We start from the raw sequence: 27,195 nt of genomic DNA, 5'->3' as shown, positions 1-27,195 counted from the left end.
ATTATTAGTACACTGGGCTACTAGGTGGCCCTAATGACATGTGTTTAGCCTAGGGACACAGGAACATACAGTAGGTGGACATGAGTATTGATTATAAAGAGTGTTGATTTCAAGGCTCAAAGCAAGGTTATTGATATTAATGTGTAAGAGTGGCTTAGGTAAATTTGATATGCATCAGGTTTAAGAAGTGGAATTATGTGCAACATCAGTCAAGACTTAATAAGATGTCAGTCATAGGATTTGCATGTGAAATAAGCCGACACTAAACTGCTGTATTCATCCTTTCTTTTTACTTGGTGGAACAGCTGTCATGTTAAACAGAAATGTGGAATCCCCATAGCTCTCACTAATGATTTTCACTCAGTATGTTTTTGAAGGAAATCCCCTGAACTGTTTACACCTCATCATTGAAGTTTAGCACCTGTGCTTTGTGCTGTAAAAAATGTACGGCTCAGATCTACAGTTGATTCTTAAAGAACCAGTGTGTGGGAGGCATAAAACTGGCATAGGCCTGCAGTGTTGGTAAAAGAACTTGGAACTGCACCTGAAGCAAGTTGGGACAAATGCCTTTACATTAACATTAAATTAGTGACTCACACAAGTAGATGTGGTATATAATAATAATAATTTTACTGTTGTATTTTTCTATTATAACAGTTATTCCTAAGGGTAAATTGCCTATTTAATAGGAGAATGAGGACTTTTCAGCAAGTTTAGCAATTATAAATATTGATATGTATGTTTATTTTGTTTTCTGTGGGAGGACTTCCCTAGTGAAAAAAAATGAACAGACAGTTTACAGTTCTGCCTTGGCTTCCTCTGCCATTGTACTTTCATTTTCTTTGTTTTGGTTTGCATAAGGATTATCATTATTTAATTACTTATCACACGGATTCTTACGGATTCTGCAGCTCTTTATAACAATTATACATAATCCGTTCCTGCAGTGAATTTCTTTGTAGTTTAAATATTTAAGACTGATTTAGTCCTTTATTTAATAGGTAGTTAAGTGTGATGCATAATATGCTGTATTGGAATGTATGTCTATATATATGTAGCGATTCTTGTAAACGCATCACTGTACATATGTACACACTAACACACTTACAGTACGGACATAGAGAACAAATTGTGCAATAAATAAAATGTACAGTATACAGTTACATTTTTAGACATGGGTGGTAGCAACCAGACTACCTTGACAGAGGTAGTAGCAGTAAACACTAAAATTCGGAATTCTAACTGTCACCTGTCACGGAACATCCCCATCTGTTATTCAGTAGGACCCCCCAAAAACGTCTCCCCTTCTGATGGAGTAGCTAGTTATAAATGGTTCTGAAAGATGCAAACATCATCTTTATTGGTTTGGAAGGTCACACCTGATCCCAATCCATATATAATAGTGTTATAGAAACTGACAGTTATTTTATCTTGAAAATAATTGGAAAATACATAAGTACCTACAGTATGTATGCATCTGAGTGTCTGGTTTGTTTCTGACATGTCTTCTTTTCAACCTTACTATATAATGACTGTGTGAATGTGATAGGACCCTTTGATTGTAAGTTCCGCTGGGGCTCTGACTGGTGTGAATGATTTTTATCAATATAATGCACTGCAGAAATCTGTTTTGATGAATAAAATGCTGGCATTTAAAGGGGTGGTTCACCTTCAAACAACTAGTTGTTTTCAGATAGATCACCAGAAATAACAACTTTGTCCAATTACTTTCTATTTTCTATGTGTTACTGTTTTTCTAATATTGAAGTGTAAAGTGTAATTTTTCACCTTCTAAAGCAGCTCTGGGACAGGGGGGGTCGCCGACCCTGGAAACTGTTCTAAAAGGATACATTTAGTTGATACATTTCTTATCTTTGTCCCTGCTGAGCATAATTTCTGGGTTTCATTCATAGAATTGATACAATAGTTGCTAATACTCCAGAAATGCCGCTGAGAAATGTATCAACTCAATGTTGCAAAATTGTAACATTGTAGAGTCTGCACCTGAATTACTGAGCTGTCAGAGTGAAACACCACAGACAGGAACATTCAACTTTAAACTTAGATTTTAAAAAAATAAATAATGGAAAGTAATTGAAACAAGTTTTTATTTCTGGGGAATAATCTAAAAGCAACTGCATTGAAAAAAGTGTTTGGAAGGTGAACAACCCCTTTAAAGGATAAATTAACTTAAAAAAAATGTAAATTTGCTTGACACTTTTCTAAGAACTTTTGCAATTCACATTAATTCGTTTTTTTTTCTTTCAGAGCTATTATAATATTGTTATAATATAATTTAACATTGCCATCTGCTGTTCAGTTCCTATAACTGTATGGTCTGAGAGTGAGAAAGGTTTTGAAGGAGAATAAAGAAGTTGTCTAAAGTTTCACTGCTCATGATAAAAGTTTTTTGAGGATTTTAATCTCTTTCTTGAGCAAAGCAACAATAGAACACTTCTCTGATTCCTTGTGAATACATATCTTTCCTAGCTCTCTGGCCATACAGTTGCAGGAACTGTAATTGACAGGTAGAGGCTTATTTATTGAAGGTTTCTGAAACCACAACTAAATTGTCATTGCATTTATTAAATGAGCCAGATATTAAAAGTACTAGCAAAGAAAAGTGCTGAACAATGCACTAAAAATAGGAATACCTCGAAAATCTCTAAAAAAATAGAGTTTTTTGGGCAATTCCTAGTGAAAAAAAATCCAAAAACCTCGAAAAGTTCAATTTCAATTAAATTTCAAGTTCAGCGCAGCTTCCATTGACTTCTATAGAACCTCGACAACTTTTACTTGGTGAAGTCTGGCAGTTTTCACGGCTCTCCCATTTTTAGAGCTTTTAAGAAATATAGGAAAACGCAAATTTTTCAAGATTTGTGGAAAAAATTGCAATTCGATTGTTAGTAAATGGGCCCCTTCATAAAAACTGAATTTGTTTTGAGAAGAAATGTAAAAAAGCACCCTGAGCAGTTTTACATTTTTATAAGGTTTACCCATCCTTTAAAGCTCTTTTTAGAAAACAGGACGCTGCATCTAAGCATAAATGTATGTTCTCTATGTGCTTACCACTAAGACCTACATAATAGTTATGCTGTAAACTAACTGTGTCAGTCAGTACAGGTATGGGACCTGTAATCCAGAATGCTTGGGACCTGGGGTTTTCCGGATAATGGATCTTTCCGTAATTTGGGTCTTCATGCCTTAAGTCTACTAGAAATTCATTTAAACATTAAATAAACCCAATAGGCTGGTTTTGCTTACAATACGGATTAATTATATCTTAGTTGGGGTCAAGTATAATATACTGTTTTATTATTACAGAGAAAAAGGCAATCATTTTAAGAAAATTTGGATTATTTGGATAAAATGGAGCCTATGGGAGTCATTCCGTAATTCGGAGCTTTCTGGATATCGGGTTTCCGGATAAGGGATCCTATACCTGTATTTGTATGTAATTGTATGTATGTTTGGTGTATATACTTTTCTGCTGTAAATAGTTGTGGAATATGTTGCCACTTTATAAATATGTGTTATTTCATACCCTTGAAAAAATACTAGGAATTGCTGCCCTGGCAACAACTCCTGGAATCCTGGGATTTAGATACATGTTCTGCATGTGATTACCAATACTAAACATTACTGAAGGCTGCTTATGGTGCAGATTGTGCTTTGGGTCTTATGTTTTAAACAAAATGATATCATGTGGCAGGTACCTTTTTATTGTTTAAGTCTTCTCATATGGGATGACTTACTGCTAGCTATCTAGTCATAACTAGATGTCTGCAATCAACTTAAAAATGTATATGCGTGCCTTGTTTTATATGAAAACCTAAGATTACTCAAATGAAAAAATCTATCATTCTGCTCCTTACTATTTAATAATTAACCAGCCTCAGAAATATGAGAATACAAGATAAGTGTGTGCAGGAAAGGGAAAACCAAACCCACGCAAAAGGTTGTAGTCAGTTTGACTGCAATACAGAAAACGTACAGATATAGCAGACCTGATGACTAAAATTGCCTTTTGCAGCAAGCATTAACTTCAACAGAGGAGAAGCTATATAAATGTTTATGATTTATATTTTGTGTGTGTATACAGTATATATACAGTTGTGTTCAGAATAATAGCAGTCCGACATTTCTAACCTGATCAATCACTGTATTTGGTAGAAATTTTTTGGTAGATATTTCTGCATAGCAAATAATTTACTAGTAGGTGTAGTAGAGTAATAGAAAAGAAACACCACAAAGTCTCATTGTTGAAAAAAAGACATTTTCTGAAGAGGTTCCAATTTGCACATTGACTGGTCTAAAGAGAAATGATGCAACAATATGTGGACTGATGAAAGCAAAATTGTTCTTTTGGGATCTAGAGGCAGCAGACAGTTTGTCAGACAACCCCAAACACTGAATTCAAGCCACAGTACACTGTGAAGAGAGTGAAGCATGGTGGCGCAAGCATCATGATAAGGGAATGATTCTCATACTATGGTGTTGGGCCTCATACCAGGGATCATGGATCAGTTTCAATACATCAAAATAATGAGTTCATGTTGCCTTATGCTGAAGAGGAAATGCCCTTAAAATGGATGTTTCAACAAGACAACGACCCCAAACACACCAGTAAACCAGCAACATCTTGGTTCCAGACCAACAAGATTCACATTACGGAGTGGCCAGCCCAATTTCCAGACCTTGATCAAAGAGAAAACTTGTGGGGTGACATCAAAAAGGCCGAACCGAGAAATGCTGAGGAATTGTGGAATGTAACATGTGAGAGAAATTGGTGGACTCCATGCAACACAGATGTGCAGCAGTTCTCAGAAACAGTGATTATACAAAGCAAAGTCTTGAAACATGTTTTAGTGTATACAGTGAATGTAGGAGTTTGTAAAGAAAAAGGCAGACACTGCTATGTTTTGGAACAGCCTAATATTCAATTTTCTTCACTTTCTGTAAAGGAATAACACAAATGTGATATTTTCATAATCATGTTTTGATTTGAATTAGAATGTGCAGTGTTCCCAATGCATGTGCATGTATGGAAACAAAAGCTGTTATAAGGATTTTGAGCTTTATTCGCTTTTTAAATCAAACTGCTATTATTCTGAACACAACTGACTTTATATATATATATATATATATATATATATATATATATATATATATATATATATATATATATATATATATATATACACACACACACTATAAAGTAGTTTTATAAGTCACTTATTTTAAATTTAAAAAATGCAAAGGCTGAAGAATGAAATGCTAATGTAACTAATCTTCTGTGGTTGTTCTGATGTCCTAGCATTGTCCATACATTGCAAAATAAATTGTAGTGGGGTAGTTTGTGTCTGTTTGCACATTACTCATTGGCCCTTTTTTTGTAAATAAGCCCAAATCTCTGTTTGATGTACTAGGCCCAGTACATCATCATTTTAGGCACTGACAATAGCTTGACTCTGCTACTACTGTATGAGCTTTTCTCATCCAGGAATGCAAATATATTCCTTCCTATAGAAGTCACTGGGGCAGTCATGCGAGACAATGCACCATTAAGGTAATGCCACACATGGTGTTTTTAAAAATTCCCTTGTGCCATAATTACACCAATACATTTTTTACAATTTTACACCAGACTTACACCATTATTTACCTCTGATCTGGACTATCACACTAAATTAAATTCTAACGTAAATAAGTGGTGTAAATACTCTGCAAAAGAATTCAGACTTTATTGGTGTGTTTCAAATGTCTTTTTCAGTTAAGCCCTCTTTTTATATCAGAATTTTTTACTAGGCCACACATACAGTTTATAGCAGATGTATAAATAGGATTTTCATAGTGGTGAAACCAATGGTATTTTGGTTTATTTCAGTGCTGATTTTTTTACTCACCCTTATGCCCCTTGCAGTCACTTGACAAAGGCACATCATTTTATTATACAGTATATTCTGCATATTTATTTGTGTGATTCTGATTTATTATTTGTTGTGTGACTTGACAAAGTCATCATAATAAACTGCCCTAAGCTAGCTCTAAGGTGTCCATACATAAGCAAATGTAAGCAGCCCATTCAGACTGAATCAGCAACTTATCTGCCCATGTACGGGCCCTCCAATGTCAGAACCGTCAGTTGTCGATTAGGCAGGTTTAAAATCCAGGGTCACATCGGCTCATTGATGCAGTCCTCAACCCAGCTACCTTTATTTCAGTTGTTATAATCTGAAAGTTTGGCTCTAGGGATCAGCCTTAGTTTGCCCACCTCAAGGTCTTGCCAAACGAACAGATCTTTCCATGTATGGCCAGCTTTACACGTACCAATTTTGCATGATTGTTGGTACATGTATGGCGAAACACCAATACCAGCTAATATCTAAGTAATAAAATCTTTTATTACACATACCACTCTTGCATTGACAACTACATCTTTTTTAGTTTGTAGTTTTAATCCAATGCAAGAGTATGCTGGTATCTGTCTGTCTGTCTGTCTGCCTGCCTGTCTGTCTGCCTGTCTGTCTATCATCTATCTATCTATCTATCTATCTATCTATCTATCTATCTATCTATCTATCTATCTATCTATCTAGTCCCAATTGAGGAGCACTCACACAAAAATATATCGTCTGCCTGGGTGCCGGTAACAAATAATGTAGTAATCCAGTGAAGTACAGTACTCAACAGGTCTTGTGCAGACAAAAATAAGTTTTTTAAAATTTAATTTACAAACTCAACATTTCGGCCACTGCCTGTGACCTTTCTCAAGTTGTATTCCCTTGAGAAAGGTCACAGGCAGTGACTAAAACACCAAGGAATACTGTAATAAAAAAAAAACCATACATTTAAGCTGTAACTTAATGTAGCAGGGCATTCTAAGAAAAGCTCCTCTGCTACTATGTCTCATTACATATATACAGTGACATTTGGAAAAAAAAATTATGAATTTTCATAATTTTCAGCTGACTGACCAAATGTAGGAACCAAGTCAAAATATTCGGCTATTTAAAGCTGCGTTTTATCTTTAAATTGTCATTTTTTTCTATATCATTTAAAACATAAAAAGTGTCAAATGCTTTCAATTTCCATTGCGTAGGAGGTGCAAGGGTTTCAAAGTGGTTTTAAAGGTGCAGTCCCTAGACTCAGCTTAAGCTATGGCTCTGATAGCATCATGTTTACTTGCTTAAAAAATATTTCTAAATAAGGTTCTATTTGTTTTCTACAAAACCCTCACTCGCCTACTACCTATGTTTGAGACTACAAGTGATTTTATTTTTATTTCACTTGCTCTACGCAGCCAACATATTATTTGCTAAAATGATAATTATAGGCACGTTGGCAAAGATCTGTGGTTACTATACATATGTTATAATTTTCTATAGGAGGTACATTATCTGTAGTGAGTGATACTGATAGTTTATTAGGAGTGCCTGTTTCTTGGCTGTCATTATTGTTATCATTAACACGTATGTTGTATTTATAAAGACAATGAACATACAAATTTTAAAAAAAATACAACTGATAACCAATGCAAAAAAAATAAATAAAAGAGTTAAGAAATTGTACATCTGTTAATATGTGATACCCAGCAAATTTTCTGTATCATCATGCATCGTACCTTGGGGTTAAATTGTTTATTATGGTATGAGAGTGATGTAAGAAGTGTAAGTGATATTCATAAAATATAAAGACACTAAGGGGATTATTTATTGTAGTCCGATCTTTATTTATTGTAGTCCGATCTTTTCTGGTCGGAATTTTAAAAGGGAAAACAAAGGAGGAGGGAAAAAAAACCTTGAATTTAAACCCTAATGTTGCTAAAAGTCAGAATAAAAAAGTACTCTGTCTCTAACCTGCCGAGGTCATGTAGAAGTCATTGGCAGATGTCCCGTTTACAATTGGAAGATATGATCTGTACTGGGTTAATCATATAATTTGTGGTTTTGGGGGATAATCTAAAATATGTTTTTCGAGTTAATTTAGTGATAAACAAGGTAAAAATGTGCACAGAGTGTGGTGGTTTTAAGAAAATAGTGAGAAATTTGGGGATTTAATAAATAACCTACTGAAAGTGGATGAGGAATCCATGGCTATATAATGGCAAAGGGCCACAGGATGCTTGTTTTATACATCATGGCATAGAATGGGATGCATTATTACTTACGGTATATCATACAAAGTTTCACCTGCTAATCCAGCTGGGGCAGGCGGGCCCAGAGAGGGTGTTGCAGCTGGGGCAGGGGGGCCTGGAAGGCAAGTTGGAGGCCCCTGTGTTAGAAGCCCCGGTGGGCCTTCAGTCCGATGCTGGTTTTACCTTTTTATCACTCAAGATTACCAATTTGTATAGCTGGGCAAAACAACTGCATCTGTCTGCTCAGCGCTGTGTAAGAAGTTGCAAATTTGGCTGGCAATAATTATAAACCAATTGGTCTTTGGTACAAAAACTGTTATTTGTATAATCTAAAATGGAAAAAAAATCCAAGCAACTTTCCAATACACAGTAATTAAACATTTTTAGCGGTTTTAAAGTTATTTTTAAATGTAATGGCAATTGAAAGCAGTACCTATCTGGTACATTTAAGGTGGCCATACACGTAGATATCCGCTCGTTTGGCGATTTTGATGAGTGGATCTCTCGCCGATACATTGAGGTGGGTGATATCGGGGTGATCCGATCATGGGCCCTAGGGCCCAACGATCGGATAATGTAGCAAACATGGGCAGGGCCGCCATCAGGGGTCACATGGGGTACTCCTGTACCAGGCCCAGGCCTGAAGGGGCCTGGCTGTGCTGCACTTTTCAAATAGCCGGACCCCCCTTGACCCCAATGAAGTCGCGCCGCCTCTTCCGCCCGAAAAGCCGAACAGCCGAGGTGCCGAACAGCTGAAGTCCCGAAAGCGACGAAAAGACCCAAAGTCCCGAAAGTGGCGAAAAGACCCCAAGTCCAGAGGCAGCGAAAAGACCCGAAGACCCGAATCGGCGAAAAGACTCGAAGCTGCAAAAAGACCCGAAGTCCTGAAGCGGCGAAAATACCCGAAGCGGCGAAAAGACCCGAAGTCCTGAACCGGCGAAAAGACTCGAAGTCATGAAAACAGCAGAAATGGAAATCCTGAAGCTACAAGTTCAATTCTATGAACACCAATTTTTTTTTAATCCCCTGGCCACCAATGTATTATTTTAATACTCTATAGGCCCCTGCCACCAATGTTTTTTTTAAAAAAAATATTCTCTGGGGCCCCAATTTTTTTTAACTTGTAAGGGGGGCCCCGGCGCAATGTTTTTTTTTTAAAAAAATATTCTCTGGGGCACCGATTTTTTTTTTAACTTGTAAGGGGGGCTCTGGCGTCAATGTTTTTTTAAAAATATTCTCTGCGGCACCAATTTTTTTTTTACTTGTAACGGGGCCCCGTGATTTCTAATGGCGGCCCTGAACACGGGTGGTCGGTCAACAAATGGATGCATGTGCGATCTAACGGGATTTTTAATCCTGCCCGATCTACATCTGGCCAACTTTCGGTCAGATATCGATCGAGAAAGCCTGTCAGAGGGCCCTACACACGGGCCGATAAGCTGACGACTTGGTCTGTCGGCCAGGTTTACTGTACTGCTGGTTCTGAAGAACTTCTGCTTTATTGTTTAAAGAGTCAGAACCAGAGAACAGAAATAAATAAATACTGCTTTCAGTTTTTTTTCGTTTACAAATAGTTTTGAAAAAACTTCCAGCATTCAGAAACACATAATTTAAGTTATTGTAACCCATTATTGGCTGTATTGACTAAATCCAGATACTCTCAACCAGAATACTAAGTGACATTTCAGGCAGCTGAACCACCAATGCTAGAGTGTTTTAAAAGAAAAGAAAAGTCAAGACTCGGATATCAGGTCTTGGGGACAACATCAATATGAATCATGCCAGAATCCTTTTAGCTTTTTGAGCACCAGCAGTGCTTTCATCTGACATGGTGTGTATTGCCTCATGAACACCAAATCAAAGGGAACTTTTAGTCAGGAGAGGTGACATCAACTGGCTTGCTAATGCTGTCTTCTGTAATAGTCAGTTCCCTCAAGTGTATTAACATCATTGGTTCCTGATTCCTCTGATCCAGTATCTTCAGGCTTTATTTGAAATATTTAATTCAAATCTACACACCCTCTAAAAAACAAAGCATTAGACCATGGTTTGAGCAGGGCCGGATTTACATAGCAGGTGCCCCTAGGCCCACTGCCGTTCATTGCCCCTGTCCCCTCCCCTTTATTCGTGCAAATTTTCATCATCGGGACTGGAGAAATGGGGACTGCCGCATGGGAAATTAAAAAAATTATTGTAGCTCCTGCGCATTTCCAGTGTTTTTGAACAAATATGAGTGTGGTTGGGCAGCATGCCGCCCCCTAAAATCCGGGCCTGGGTTTGAGCTGATTATATTGTGTTTATCAAACAAGATAAAGGTCGACAACACATGCCTGTTTTTCCAAAAGATGCAATTTTTTTTAAAAAAATATTCAGACAGTATGGTTGAAACATCAAATCTAGGAATGCTTTGCCACTTTCAGGTGGACAAAAAGGTTTTGGAATTAGTCATGAAATTAAATAGTTGTGATGAAACTTTGCCATGTAGATTTTCCAGAAAAGTGAGAGTATGTATGAACAATTGCTTGTCTGCTGGCTCTGCCAATCAGATCCTAGCTGTCCAATTTACATTAATCTTTTGGTAAATATGGTAGACATATGAAGCCACATTATGAAACATTGGTCTTCATTATTTATTTTCTATAGTTTTCTAAATATTTGCCTTCTTCTGACTCTTTCCAGCTTTCAGATCGGGGTCACTGACCCCACCTGAAAACAAATGCTCTGTAAGGCTACAAATCTATTGTTATTGCTACTTTTAATTACTCATCTTTCTATTCAGGCCTCTCCTATTCATATGCAAGTCTCATATTCAAATCAATGCATGGTTGCTAGGGTAATTTGGACTAGGGATGCACCGAACCCGCAAATCTTTCGATTATCGAACCGAATCGGAACCGTCATTTGCATATGCAAATTAGAATTTGGATTTGGTTCTGGTGGGCAGAAGGATTCGGCCGAATCGGAATCGTGCTGAAAAAGACAGAATCCTGGATTCGGTGCATCCCTAATTTGGACCCTATCAAACACATTGCTGAAATTGCAAACTGAGAGCTGCTGAATGCAAAATGAAATAACTCAATAACTCAAAAAGTTAACTCAAAGATGAACAACCCCTTTAAGGATCATAAAGATGTAGGCTTGGTCATCAGTATCATCATCCAAATCAAATGAAGGATTTGTGTTCAAGCATGATACATAATTGTGGGATTAGAGGTACCCAATGGATGTACACCTATGTGTTAGTATTAAACCTATTGAGAACCTATTGAGAAATATGGACATTATGCTTATTTCCTATTTTTTTCCCTTAATTTTCTATTTTGCAATCTTGCAAAGCTTAGTTATACCAACCAGTAATGCATGTCTCGAGCTTAATGAACCTTTTGTTGTAGTAAATGGGAAACTGACAGAGATAATAAGTAACTGCATTCTACAATCTATAATTACAGGCTTATAGAAGCAACAGTAAGCAAACATTTTCAGCACACCAAAAAAAAAAAGAACAGACCCTTAAAAAGTAACATTTAAAATATGCAGAAATTGAGAAACGTACTGTAATTTGTAGGTGTGTGTGTAACTGCTTGAAAGTATATGCTTCCTCATTTACAAACATGGAGGGCAATGTGCAAATTTTGAAAAACAACAATAAAAATTTCCCTTAGGAAATTACTCTTAGTGCCATCATCAGTATTCTTGCTACTTAATTTCTTCTTCAATTATTAGTCAGTACTTGGGTGGTGGGCCCTTCCAACAAGTAAAACATGGCCCCAATAAATTCCTCACACTTAACCCTGCACCACATTTTCAATCCCTAACAAGGCACAGATCGTAATGTACAATTGCTAGGTACAAATCTATTGCGTATGAGGTATTCATGGAATAGTGTGTCTAAAATGGAAGTCACCAGTACTCAGGAGTGCCCAGGTGTACTACCCTAAACCTACAGCATAGGGAGGCATACACCACATAGGAAACAATTGGCAGGCTATTCAAAAAATCATTCCAATCCAGGCTTGTAAAATTAATGCAAACCAATGCATTAGCTCAGCCTTACCGTTTCATATTGCTAGGCCTATGATAAAGTTCTAGGTATAGCAATATAGAAATAATATATTGCTTTCAGTTAGGACTAACTTGTTTTTTCCCAGCTAATAAACACAGACAAATCTAATTCTTTTGTGGTAGCATCCATGCCTTCCTCCATATTAAAAGTGTGTTTTTTTACTTCTCAGCCCCTGGAATAGCACCCTTAAAACCCCTAGTACTGCTCCCTCAGTCTGTTCTTGCAGAATGTATTACAGCAGAAGAAGTATTATGGATGATAATAATAGAACAATAATGTTAAAAGGCTAGTTATGCAAAAAATCACAATTATTTATTTGAATAGTGTACAAGTTGTGTCCAAATGGATTGAAATGTTAAAGGTTTTTCAGTTTGCTTATTAGGTATGGGACCTGTAATCCAGAATGCTCTGGACCTGGGGTTTTCTGTATACGGATCTAATTTTGATCTTCATACCTTAACTCCACTAGAAAATCATGTAAACATTAAATGAACCCAATAGGCTGATTTTGCTTCCAATAAGGATTTCAATAAGGATTATATCTTAGTTATATCTTCGTTTCGATGAGGTACTGTTTTATTATTACAGAGAAAAAGGAAATACTTTAAGGATTTGGATTATTTGGATAAAATGGAGTCTATGGGAGACTGACTCTTCGTAATTTGGAGCTTTCTGGATAACGAGTTTCCATATAAAGAATCCTATACCTGTATAAAAAATCTACTTGAAGGGTTATTTGTTAAACTCCGAATGCAAAAAACTCCAAAAATTTGTTTTTTTTACAAAAAAGTCCGACTTTTTAGTGGAAAAAAAAACCTCAAAGTTTTTGTGATTTAATATACCCTGAGGCTGCTAAAAGTCCGCAAGTACTCCATCTCCAAGCTGACGGGGTCCTGTAGAAGTCAATGGAAAAGGTCCCATTTTAAATTTGAAGATATCTTAGTCTGCGCTGAGTTTTGTATGGAAAAAAAAACAGGGGTTTTGAGCGATTTCATGTAAAATTTTTGTGTTTCGGCATAAAAGCTGAAAAATTCTGTTTTTTTTCACAAAAACAGGAATTTTTCGAGTTTTTTTCCAAACCAATTTTATCGAGTTTTTTCAATGATTATAAATAAGTTCTAATTATGGATTGTAGTTTGGTCAGACTTAAAGGATCTGAAAAAATCGGATTTTGATAAATAACCCCCTTAGTGTATACATTAAATGAAAGCACGAGAATCTACAGTTAACCAGTGCACGTACTTAAAAATATTGATGTATTTTCTATTCCAAAGCGAAGCTGAATAAATCTTTTTAGTTCATTGTGGTTTTTTGTGACATTTAAAATATTTTTGTGGTTAAGGCTCTACTGTTCATCCAACAAACATCCGTATCACTTAAAAATGTGCTATAGTTAATTTTGAACATACTTTTCTATATGTACAGCTGTGTTTTCTTTTCTTGTAATCTGCTAATATGCCTTTGAATATTTAGCATTCTGTAATTCCTGACAAAATGTGGCTGCTTAGGTTTTTTTCCAGAATGCGAAGGTACCCATGAGTTGTCTAGAAAATGTCCTTATATAAGCTCTATGTACTGTGTATATTTTTTGTATTTATTATGTAACTTGTCCTCCCTGTGTGTACTTTTCTATATTGTACTTGCAGAGCTGCAGCACTTTAACAGTGCATTACAAATAAAGTTATACATACAAACATGTTTTTTTAGTCCACAGTGCAGTGTCTCCCACCATAATTTCAAGCATAATTGCAGAAATTTGTGGTCCAATACATGAGGGCTCCCCTGTGTCAGTTGCACTGTGCACGATTCATCTGAACAGATCGGTAGGGCACATTGCTTCTTGGCGTCAAATTCAGAAAGCATTCATATATACACATTTAAGCTTTTAATTTCCTTAGATTTCCAGCATTTCACTTCTTCACAAGAACCTATTTAATCAAACTAAGGGGGTATTTATTAAAGCCCGATTTTTTCTGGTCGGACTTTTAAAAGGGAAAAAAACCTAGAATTTTTCGAGATTTATTAAAATCTGATGGTGTTAAGAGTTTGAATAAAAAAGTATTCCAACTCAAACCTGCCGAGTTCATGTAGGAGTCAATGGTAGATGTCCCTTTGAATAATCCAAAGAGTTCGTGGTTTTGGGTGTCAAATGCAAATACAATTCAGATTTTTTCACAATTTTGTGGAGTTTTTATTCAAACAATGAATTTTTTGGAAAAATGGGGAAAAAGTCAGTGCGTATTTGGTTAGAGTAGTTTTTAGAAAATTGTAAGAACTTTTCAGGTTTTGATAAATAACCCCCTAAATGTAGGAATATGACCACTTTCCTTTTTATTTAAAATTGGGCCCGCCCATCTTAATAGAGTATAAAGGTTTCTGTATTTATTGAAGCCCCTCTGCTTAAAACAGGATGTTTGAGACCACATATGAACTTTTTTTTTAAATTACCACATATGCTTAGAAACGTGGGAAATATCACAAAATTCTGCATGCATGCAGTCAAGGGGAAAAAATCCCAACATTCATCTTGCTAGAAATGCTGAAGATCTTCTTACTTTTTTATTGACTTGTATAATCACTTGACAAGTTTTTGGGTGGGTTGATTTAAATCCAACTACATTTTTTCATTAATCCACCCCGCCCCGATCTGTAAGGAGTTTGTATACCCCATGTCTGGGTCACTTTCTCCCATACTTCTCATACATGCAGGAAGGTTAATTGGTTCCTAAAGAAATTGGCCTTAGTGTGTGGTATGAATGAGGTATATTAGACTGAATGCTCCACTGTGGTTGGGACTAACTTTTGATATCAGAAGTGACAATATGTACAATATGTAATTATTTAAGAAGGCATTTCATAGTAACATTTACTTTGTCTATCATATGGGTCTAAGCCATTTAACATTAATAAAGCTACAATGATATAACCATATAGAATCAGGTTTTTCTAACCATATTTAACTGAGCTGTTTACATCTTCTTGCATTCTTTAAAATAGTCATGCTTCTCTATGATTCTTCCTGTTGGACTGGAGCCTGTGGACTTTATTGGAGAGTCTCTTTTGTATCTTAGATTTAGGGGCACATTTATTAAGCTTGAGTGAAGGATTCGAAGTAAAAAATTTCTAACCATATTTAACTGAGCTGTTTACATCTTCTTGCATTCTATAAAATGCTTCTCTATGATTCTTCCTGTTGGACTTTATTGGAGAGTCTCTTTTGTATCTTAAATTTAGGGGCACATTTATTAAGCTTGAGTGAAGGATTCGAAGTAAAAAAATGTTGAATTTCAACGTTTTTTTGGGTACTTCGACCATCGAATAGGCTACTTCAACCTTCGACTACGACTTCGACTTCGTTTCAAACGATTCAAACTAAAAATCATTCGACTATTCGACCATTCGATAGTCTGAGTACTGTCTCTTTAAAAAAAACTTTGACTACACTTTAAACCTACCGAGGTACAATGTTAGCCTATGGGGACCTTCGCCATTACTTTTCTAAGTTTTTTTTGATCGAAGGAAAATCCTTAAATCCATGGATTAAAATCGTTCGAATTGTCTGATTCGAAGGATTTAACTGTTCGATTTTTCCTTCGATCTAAGTATTTGCGGTAAATCGAAGTCGAAGGATTTTACTTCTAGGGTCAAATATCGAGGGTTAATTAACCCTCGATATTCGACCCTTAGTAAATGTGCTCCTAAATATAGTATTCTTACTTTAGAGTGCCTTGGTATAAGTGGGCGCATTAATGGTGGTCGCACGCTAAGATTCCGGGAGATTAGTCACCCAGCAACAAATCTCCTCTTCTTCTGGTGACTAATCCCCCCCCGAAAAGCCTTCCCGCAGGCTAGAATGTAAATCGCTGGTGGGATGGCACTCGGATCGTCTCATTTTTCGAAGCCTCACGAGGAAACTTCAGGCGACTTCACATTCTAGCTTTTTGGGGAGATTAGTTGCCTGAAGAAGAGGAGATTTGTCGCTGGGCGACTAATCTCCCTGGAATCTTAGCATTTGTCACTATCCTGAAGGGAAGATTTATGCCCCTGCTAATACAAGGATATAACAAATGATGCAGATAGAATAAAATCACCTGGTGAACTGGAAAGATGAAACTACATCCTTCTTAATCTTATTTTAGGACATTATATACTGTATTTCGAAAAATCATAATGTTATAAAAAAAACTTTTTTTTCATATTTTAAAGTGGGATTGTCTTTTAAAGTTGTAACTGTTAAAATATTTTGTTATATTTTTTTTTAACCATTTGAGGGGCATTCCTCATTTGTTTTAGGGTGGGCTCATGTCTAGGGCATTAGATGATCTCTTTTGCCTTTATCTTGCTTCCTTGAACATTTTTAATAATACAGCAAGTGGCCACTTCAGGCATTTGCAACAGCATTTCTAATATAGACAGACATTCAAATTGACCTAAGTGTACTAACGAAGTTTCGCTAGGAAGAAACAAATGTTAGCTGGGAAATGCTTGCACTGACGAATTAGCACTAGCGAAACTTTTCCAGCGTTCGCCTGTAGAGACGAAACTTGGCATTTTTGTGAATTAGCGCAGTGGTAGCGAATTTGCATTTGACTAAGAGTCGCAAAGTTTGGCAAGCCTTCGCAGGCGAAAATATGCCTTTTAGTGAATTTGCCCCAATGAATGCAACAATTTGTTTTCCATGGGTTACACACAGGCATATTTGCCCAGTATTGAAAAATTACCCCCAATATGTTTTCCAACGGAGGGACCATAATAAGAGACTCTGTAGCACTTGCCCTGCAATGCAGCAAAATGTGCAATGAGCATTTAAAAATGAAAGTGGCTGGAAAAAAATTGTGGTTGATCTCGTCATTGCAATCTATTGTAGCAAATATGAAAAATGTTCACCATATTGAAATTTATATTTTCTTTTGCAGACAAAAAGCTTTAGCATCCACAGGTGGAAGAAGTGTACAAGCTGCATGTGACTGGTAGGTAAAATAAAGTTCTCTTTTCTTAGTTCTACATTTTGTTATACCTTGATAAGGTCATACAGGCAGCCGTTTAGCGTATAGCGATTACACCTTCGTTAAAAAGCATCTAAAACATTATAAATAGCCTGACTAGGGGATGGTGGGGAAGTGGCAGTGGTTCTTATGATGTACTGATACATTATTATACTTCAGAAATAGTTTGCTGCTCTGCATATGACCACAGTCTCCTGCAAAGAGTCATCTTGAGTTATCAGAAAAGAATGGCCTTGTGGGAAGTCCCATCTCTACTTTTTATTTTACTTTCTCATCAGAAGATCTATTCATGCCTTACCGTCTGTAAAGAAAATGTGGCGTTTGAGCTTGGTTCACTGTAGTGGGGTTGTAGTATAGCGAGGTAATGAATAAAAAAGGGCAGAGAGACATGAAAGGACAGGGAGTAAGGGCAAGGTCACAAGGGGGGTTTTATGCGACTTTTTGAAAAATGCAGTCAAGCGCAAATAAGTCAATGAATAGGGATGTAGCGAACGTCGGAAAAAAAGTTCGCGAACATATTCGCGAACTTGCGCAAAAATGCGAGCGGTTCGCGAACGGTTCGCGAACCCCATAGACTTCAATGGGAAGGCGAACTTTAACATCTAGAAAAGACATTTCTGACCAGAAAAATGATTTTAAAGTTGTTTAAAGGGTGCAACGACCTGGACAGTGGCATGCCAGAGGGGGATCAAGGGCAAAAATGTATCTGAAAAATCTGCCTGTGTGTGCTTGGAAGAGATAGTGTAGGGGGAGAGCTGTTAGTGATTTCAGGGACAGATGATAGTAAGCTTGCTGGCTAGTAATCTGCTTGATACTGCTCTGTATTGGAGGGACAGAAGTCTGCAGGGATTTGAGGGACATTTTAGCTTAGGTAGCTTTGCTGGCTAGTAATCTACTGTTCTCTTTAAACAACTGCCATACGTTGACCTTGTAGGCATTGTTTGCCCAGTTTTTTTGGACGCAGCCACTGAAGCACAGTTGCCAGAAAAAATATGCCATATAAATGCTGAAAATAGTCATTTTTCGCCATTACGTAAAATATATTATGGCTGCTTGAAAAAAGTGACTCCGGTGTTTTTTCTGGAGACGGTAATATTATGGATATTTAGACAGAATGGGAACAAGGTCACACAGCTCGATGGCGGGTTGAAGAAAACAGTGTGCAAATAATGCCTACAAGGCCAACGTATACACTACTACAGCGGTGGATACGGATTACGTAAAATATATGAATGCTGCTTGAAAAAAGTGACTCCGGTGTTTTTTCTGGAGACGGTAATATTATGGATATTTAGACAGAATGGGAACAAGGTCACACAGCTCGATGGCGGGTTGAAGAAAACAGTGTGCAAATAATGCCTACAAGGCCAACGTATACACTACTACAGCGGTGGATACGGATTACGTAAAATATATTATGGCTGCTTGAAAAAAGTGACTCCGGTGTTTTTTCTGGAGACGGTAATATTATGGATATTTAGACAGAATGTGAACAAGGTCACACAGCTCGATGGCGGGTTGAAGAAAACAGTGTGCAAATAATGCCTACAGGGCAAATAATGCCTAAAAGGTCAACTTATACACTACTACAGCGGTAGTAAAATAAAAAAAAGTAAAATAAAAAAAAAAAGAATATTAAAAAAAAAAAATTAAAGTTGGTGCTGCTGAACTACTAGGAGCAGCAGATTAGCACACCAGTCCCACTCCCCAACACTGCTAGACTAATAGCACTGGGCTCTTATAGTAGTAGTAGTAGTAGTAGTAGTAAAACAACAAAAAAATAAATAAAAGCAGTCCTTACAAGGACTACTGTTATTGCAGCAGTCAGCAGATGAGATCAGAAGCAGGACAGCTGCCCACTGCAGCTACATACAGAGCACTGCAGTAGAAGGTAGATTACTAGCCAGCAAAGCTACCTAAGCTTAAATGTCCCTCAAACCCCTGCAGACTTCTGTCCCTCCAATAACAGAGCAGTATCAAAACGATTACTAGCCAGCAAACTTTCAACTGTCCCTGAAATCACTAACAGGCAGCAGCTCTCTCCCTACACTATCTCTTCAGCACACACAGGCAGAGTGAAAAAACGCTGCAGGGCTTCGGTTTTTATAGGGAAGGGGAGTGGTCCAGGGGAGAGCTTCCTGATTGGCTGCCATGTACCTGCTGGTCTGGGGTGAGAGGGCAAAAAAAGCGCCAACAATGGCGAACCCAAAATGGCGAACGTCGCGCGACGTTCGCGAACTTCCGGCGAGCGCGAACACCCGATGTTCGCGCGAACAAGTTCGCCGGCGAACAGTTCGCGACATCTCTATCAATGAAACCACATGCACATGATAACATGTGTTTTTCAGCCTGTAGTTTTCTTTTCCCAACATGCACTTCTAGTTTTTCTTGTTCCCCACAATTCTACTCTGGAGAATTTTATTAAACTTTTGTGAAAAAAAGCCAAGCGAAAAAGCAATTTACATGCAAAATGTAGCGAGACTGATAGTCAATATGCAGCAACAATATGGTGTTTCCTTGGCGTACTGGTGTTTTGGCTGAAAACCGTAAATACTGGCGTCTTGTGATGGATGTTGGCTTATAACCGCCAAGTGGGAATTGCTGTAATGTGTATTCCATTAATTTCAGTAGGGCTTTATTTCTTGGGTATTTACAATTGACTGTGCATTTTTAATGCAACATAAAAACGCCCCATGTGACCTTGCCCTAAGTGTTCTGAACTATATAATGACTGCAAACAAAGATGGTGATTGGCAAGATTGTGTCTATTAGGACACAAAAAAATGTACAGTATTTATGTATATAAGACTTTGAAAAGAGTTTTGATCTTGACCATCAACTCAACCCCATTATCCTATCATGAGCCAACTCTACTCTTGCCTGGATAGGTCTTGTATTTCCCCTTCATGAAGATTTTTTTTTAACAACCTCCTTACTGTAGAGCCATATGATCATACTAGTTGCCATGTTATCGATCTTAAAATGACAATTTTTATGTTTATTTTAGAGGAAAACATATTCTGTAATTAAATCCAGGTTAAACCCAGTTTGGTTTTTCTTTGGTGTATATTCCACTACCTCATTGTGTTACATTTATTATGTGCAAATTAAAAAAACCTTTTTCTTTTTCAGGTTGTTTTCTCATGTAGATGATCCATTTCTAGATGACCCTCTGCCACGGGAATATGTATTATATTTGCGGCCTACTGGTCCTTTAGCACAAAAACTTTCGGACTTCTGGCAACAATCAAAGCAGATGTGTGGAAAAAACAAAGCACACAACATATTTCCACACATAACACTCTGCCAGTTTTTTATGGTATGTTCTTATTTCTTTGTCCTGTGTGTCCTTTTATTAGCATGTGTTGCTAATGAACCATTTTATTTTATTACAAAACATTACTTTTGTTTGCCTTTAAATTAACATCTAGTTTGATGTCGAGAGTGATATTGTGTGACCATTCTCAATTGGTTTTCATTTTTTATTAGTGTTTTTTTTTTTAATTCATTTGCTTTTTATTTAGCAGTTTTAAATGAGGCACTGGAATATGAATAGAGGAGGGTCTGAATAGAAAGAGACAGTAAATGATAATTTTTTTCAAATTTGAATCGAATTGAATATTCTTATTGTGTGAAGGGTCTCAGTATATCTCTGCAAAGCTATGACTAGTTTAGCCACCTTGGTTTATTAGCTTTTTCGTGTTTTCCAGTGTGATTTTCTTTATGTGACCAAAAATAAATGAAATATACATTAAAACAGTACAGTTAGGGGCACATTTACTAAGTTAGAGTGGAGGATTCGAAGTAAAAAAACTTTGAATTTTGAAGTTTTTTTTGGGTACTTCGACCATCGAATAGGCTACTTCGACCTTCGACTACGACTTTGACTTCGAATCGAACGATTCAAAATAATAATCGTTCGACTATTTAACCATTCAATAGTCGAAGTACTGTCTCTTTAAAAAAAACTTTGACTACCTACTTCGGCACTTTAAACCTAGCGAGCATCAATGTTAGACTATGGGGATCTTCCCCATAAGCTTTCTATGCTATTTTTGATCAAAGGAAAATCCTTCGATCGATGGATTAAAATCCTTCGATCGTTCGATCGAAGTATTTGCGGTACATCCTTCGTCTTTGATATTGAAAGTCGAAGGATTTTACTTCGATGGTCGAATATCGAGGGTTAATTAACCCTCGATATTCGACCCTAGGTAAATTTGCCCCTTAGTAAATGTGCCCTAGGTCTTACTTTCATTAAGATTTGCAGACTATCCACCTATGTACATGTACATTGTACCTTGTATATGACCTTACAACATGCATATTTGCAGATAAAATATGTTATAGAATGATTGAGACGAACTAATGGAGTGTTCTTTATAATATTTGTATACAAAGAGCAATATAAAACCATCTACATAATAAATTTAATTTTTTAATAAATAAGTTGCTGGCCTTCTTAAATGGGTTGTTCACATGTAAGTTAACTTTTAGGATGTTATAGAATGACCAATTCTAAGCAACTTTTCAATTTGTCTTCATTTTTTTTTTTTTTTTTATAGTCACTGACCCCTTCTAAAAAACAAATGCTCTGTAAGGCTACAAATGTATTGTTATTGCTACTTTTTATCACTGATCCTTCTATTCAGGCCTCTCCTATTCACATTCCAGTCTCTCATTCAAATCAATGCATGGTTGCTGGGATTATATGGACCATAGCAACAAGATTGCTGAAATTGCAAACTGGAGAGCTGCTGAATATAAAGCTAAATAACGCAAAAACCTTAAATAATAAAAAAATGAAGACCAATTGCAAAGTATCTCAGAATATCACTCTCTACATCATACTAAAAGTTATTTCAGAGGTGAACAACCCCTTTAAAGGGATTCTGTCATGATTTTTATGATGTTGTTTTTATTTCTAAATGACACTGCTTACACTGCAAATAATTCACTCTACAATATAAAATGTTATTCCTGAAGCAGCAGTTGTATTTTTTTTAGTTGTAATATTGGTGCGGTGCGTAGGCAGCCATCTCAAGTCATTTTGCCTGGTCATGTGCTTTCAGAAAGAGCAAGCACTTTAGGATGGAACTGCTTCCTGGCAGGCTGTTGTTTCTCCTACTCAATGTACTCAAGGGACTTGGATTTTACTATTGAGGGCTGTTCTTAGATCTACCAGGCAGCTGTTATCTTGTGTTAGGGAGCTGTTATCTGGTTACCGTCCCATTGTTCTGTTGTTTGGCTGCGGGGGGGAGGGTAAAGGGAGGGGGCGATATCTCTCCAACTCGCAGTACAGCAGTAAAGAGTGACTGAAGTTTATCAGAGCACAAGTCACATGACTGGGGGCAGCTGGGTAAAGGGTAAAGAAGAGGCTATCATATGGCATGTGGGTGAGTATATGAGATCTAGCTGTAACTTTGTTTTAACGTTCCTTTAATGATCAATGCAAAAGCATTTCATATACAGAGCATAAACGGTAATGTGACAGACTGACTGCAAACGGCTACCAAAATAGATGTTTTGGTTTATAATCAAAGGATTCAATATAATTAAAAGACTCACAATTATGCAAAGCATCAGAAACTGAAAAATAGGACGATTATTCTTTGATCTCAGTTGATTAATTATATTGTACTCTCCACAAATACCAGCTTAATCCTGCACATGCTGGCAAATGTTCTCTGTAGCATAATATATAATGCTAAATAGTAAAAAATATAGATCATCCTGAAATGTTTTCTGCTCGGAACTTTCAAGTTCATGACATGAATATTCAGAAAAACTTACTCAGGGTGACTTCCTTAATGACAATATGGAGAAGCTCTGGTTTTGTTAGTCATTAATAGGGATGTAGCGAACTGCCGATTTGGTGTTCGCGAACGCCGTTCGCGAACACCGGCAAAAAATGCGAACGTTCACGGACAGTTCGCGAACTTCGAACACCCGCTAAAATCGTTCGATTCGAACGATCGAAGGATTTTAATCATTCGGTCGAAGGATTTTCATTCGAATCGAACGATCGAAGCCATTCGATCGAATGCTTTCATTCGATCGAATACTTACAATCGTTCGAACGAATGGAAATCGTTCGATTTTTAGCGGTCGAAGGAATTCGAATGGTCGAATGGTCGAACGACTTGTATTCGAATCGAACGCGAACTCAAAATGCGAACGTTCCCAAACGTTCGCGAACATTCGGCGGACGCGAACGGTCGAAGTTCGCGCGAACTAGTTCGCAGCAGAACAGTTCGCTACATCCCTAGTCATTAAGGGGCACATTTACTAAGTGAAGGATTCAAAGTAAAAAAACTTCGAATTTGAAGTTTTTTTTTGGGTACTACGACCATCGAATAGGCTACTTCGACCTTCGACTTCGAATCGAACGATTCAAACTAAAAACCGTTCGACTATTCGACCATTCGATAGTCGAAGTACTGTCTCTTTAAAAGAAACTTAGACTACCTACTTCGGCACTTTAAACCTACCGAGCTACAATGTAAGCCTATGGGGACCTTCCCCATAAGCTTTCTAAACTTTTTTTGATCGAAGGAAAATCCTTCGATCGATGGATTAAAATCCTTTGAATCGTTCGCTTCAAAGGATCTAATCATTCTATTGAACAATTTTTCCTTTGATCGTTCGATCGAAGTATTTGCAATAAATCCTTCGACTTCGATATTCGAAGTCGAAGGATTTTACTTTGATGGTCGAATATCGAGGGTTCATTAACCCTCGATATTTGACCCTTAGTAAATGTATTCGTCGTGGCCCTTACAAATTGCTTTTAAATGATTGAGGGACATCAATTATTATACATATTCTTCAGTGCAGTACATTAAAAGGGCATATGCATCCAAATTAAATACAAGAAAAAGATTGTTTTTTTAAATTTATTGCAAGCATGCTGAATTGCTATTCTTCTCCTAAGGTACCATTCATGTTTGTTTTTAGTACACTGTTTTAGTTTAGCAGATTGCATAGCCATAGTAGATGTAAATGTAATTTTTCTATAGACTTTTACATTACCGGAAAAGTTAGCTTCTCATGAATCACCTTAAAGGAACAGTAACACTAAAAAATTAAAAGTGTTGAGAAAGTAATGAATATCATGTAGTGTTTACCCTGCACTGGTAAAACTGATGCGTTGCTTCAGAAACACTACAATAGTTTATATAAACAAGCTACTGAGTAGCAATGGTGGAAATTAAATAAAGGCTATATGGCACAGGATAAATAACGGATATCAGATAACACCATTATGTTCTACAGAGCTTATCTGCTATCTGCTGTGTAACCTGAGCCTTTTTCTCCTTTGAATGGAGAATTTGATTGTTTATATAAATAGGCTGCTGTGTAGCCATGGGGGCAGCCATTGAAAGGAGAATAACTTATCTACTGTGTATCTTGTGCATGAATGGCTGCCCGCAATGGCTACACATCCGCTTGTTTATAGAAAGTATAGCAGTGTTTCTGAAGCAAACTTACCAGATTTAACAGTGTAAGGCAACAGTAAAATATATTGTCATTCCTTTAAAACACTTTCATTTTTAGTGTTACTTTGGTGTTATTTTAATTGCAATAAGATGAAAAGTAACAGCATAAACTCAATATCCAAGAAAGGGAGCCTGTGAGGACATGTTTTTTTTAAGTAGTTGGTAAATATTATTTAAATAGCTTTTTCTATGGAATACATTTTGCGACATCAAAAAAGAAGCTGCTGATTCTGTTGTCAAAATGATAGAATTGTATTTTGTCATTGTGTAAGAAAATATAACATGCACGTACTGTCCCCAAAAGTCTGATTTGAAAAACAATTTCTTTGATAGTGTGAAGATAGTAAAGTAGACGCACTTTGTGAAGCTTTGCAGACCACTGTTTCCCGATGGAAATCAAAATTCCCGAATCCCCTGCCTTTGGAACTGTACATCTCTTCCAATTTCATTGGCCTATTTGTTAAAGATGATTGCGCTGAGATCTTGAAGATATTTGCAGCAGATTTTGCAGCAGATGCATTAGTGAAGACTGGTAAGTTCAAATTGTCTTTTACTTCATCTACTCTATTCCTCTTCCTGTCCTGTCCTAGATATCTGGACATGTCATTTAAGGCTGTCTGTAAATTTTGTTGCTTTTGAATTATAATTTGGAGCAAACATTAGTCTCAAGCATATAATGTGAGTGTGACAATATTTGCTAGAGTTCTGTTTCTTGTCATCTCCCTGTGGGCAGCAAGTGGTTCTGAATGTCGGCAGCTGAAGCAGCAGAAACAGCTGTAAGCTCCCTTAAGATTTGACTTTAATATACATAAATTCAGCACTTTAACATGTTATATGCTAACATTTAAAATATAGAGGTGTAAGTCTCAGGGGAGTTTAGTAACACCTTAATCTAATTAATCATCTGGGCAGAGAAATGTATGAGGTGTACTGTGTATAGAACAATGTTGGAGTGGTGCACATTTGAAGACTGAGAGCACATGACTTCTCAGTTTATCTGAAAACATAGTAGTATATAACCCCCCTTGGTTTTTAACATTTTGTTGTAGTGCAGATGACCCCTGCCCTTCCCTAGCTGCATCCCTCCATTTCCTCAAACATCACTGTTTGCCAGGCTCACCTGTCCGAATGTAGAGAAGCATAGGCTGGGTTACCACCCGCCATATTTGTCAGTTCAATTCTCAGCTTAGACTGTGTGAGAAGACTTATGAGCACTGAAATTCGATTCATCTTCCTGGCCCAGTACACATGCTCCTGGGCAGCAATTGCTGTTCATGTTGGAAACATAGGGACATGGCCAAAAATGGTTCTCTATTGTTATGAATCTGGATCAGTAAACCCATCACTAAAGAGTTTGTGAGATTTGTAATCCGGTAACAACATATTGCATAGCCAGTGGCTATAGGCCCCCTGGAACATTCGGAAAGCTTTTGGTCTATATCACCTAAACATTAAACAAGTAAAACTTTATGCCACCATTTCAATATATACTATTTTGTCTCCACTTAATGTTCCAGTAAATGTTCTGCAAAGCACAGCTGTATTGTTTATTCTACACTACTGTGTTATCCAACATAGCTAGATCATTTTGGCTGTTTAGAATGACACTGTCAATGAATAAAAGACGGGTGGATATCTTGCTCTTTAGCTGTTTGGTACTAGAGAAGCTGTGTTTAATACATCCACCTCAGGAACAAAAAACAGGGAACACACACAGCAGATATTTACATATGTTTTTCATTTACAAAGTGATTATAGTGTTATGTTCTACTTTTATGTGCTAGTCTAATTCACTCTTTGATACAAATTGCTTTCTGTCTTATTTTTTCTTATCTGATTATGTGTTCATTGCTATACTGAGTCCACCTATCCAGCAAAGTTAAAGGGGACATAAAACGTCTCTAGCATAGTTTCAAGGGTTGTAAAGTTGACCTAATATCATAGTGGGTTGCTTAACCAGTGGCAGAATGGGTGAAGCACTGTAGGGACTGGCAGTAATATATGTATTGCATGTTGGCAAGGCATGATGGAAGATTTAGTCAACAACAAGAGCTGCAGATGGGGCCTGCACAAAGCAGGTGCTATTTTATACTCTGCTTTTTGCTAATAAAATATAATTTGGTATGAACTCCTATTTACCATCACTGTGTGACCAGAAGTCCAATTTGTATTTTTTTGTCCAGAAACAATCTGCTTCTGAGAGTGCTTGTACTGTATAGTCCAGGCAGCCATTATATTGTCATGCACCTATTCTTTGTTATTATGTTATATCTATATATTTGTTTATAGAATTTGGATTTCATGTTTTCCAGTCTAATGTATATTTTTACTTATCCTTATGCTGCTTGTGTCTGGGTGACATCTAGTGGAAATAGTATCTGCCAAAAATAGAACATTTTTTACAGGGAAACTTTCTCTAAACATAAACATGAACTTACTGCACCAGAAGCCTAATTAAACAAATCATTTTTGTTACTGTGTCTAGGTTTG

At 36.9% G+C, this 27,195-nt stretch overlaps 1 protein-coding gene across 2 annotated transcripts in view; it reads left to right on the top strand.

The window, feature by feature from the left end:
• ubash3b.S (ubiquitin associated and SH3 domain containing B S homeolog) overlaps nucleotides 1–27,195 on the top strand; it is a 94,460-nt gene that overhangs the window by 48,575 nt on the left and 18,690 nt on the right. For both annotated transcript variants that reach the window (XR_005963037.1, XM_018227800.2), the window contains exons 2-4: nucleotides 17,117–17,170; nucleotides 20,339–20,525; nucleotides 25,039–25,237. Coding sequence is in view for 1 of the 2 variants with exons in the window: in XM_018227800.2 (XP_018083289.1) it covers nucleotides 17,117–17,170; nucleotides 20,339–20,525; nucleotides 25,039–25,237 (440 nt within the window). In the remaining variant the exon portion in view is untranslated. The remainder of the gene's footprint in view (nucleotides 1–17,116; nucleotides 17,171–20,338; nucleotides 20,526–25,038; nucleotides 25,238–27,195) is intronic.

This window comes from Xenopus laevis, chromosome 7S, assembly GCF_017654675.1.
Source record: "Xenopus laevis strain J_2021 chromosome 7S, Xenopus_laevis_v10.1, whole genome shotgun sequence".
NCBI lineage: Eukaryota > Metazoa > Chordata > Amphibia > Anura > Pipidae > Xenopus > Xenopus laevis.
The sequence above is the reverse complement of the archived record's forward strand: the minus strand, read 5'-3'. Positions and strand labels throughout refer to the sequence as shown.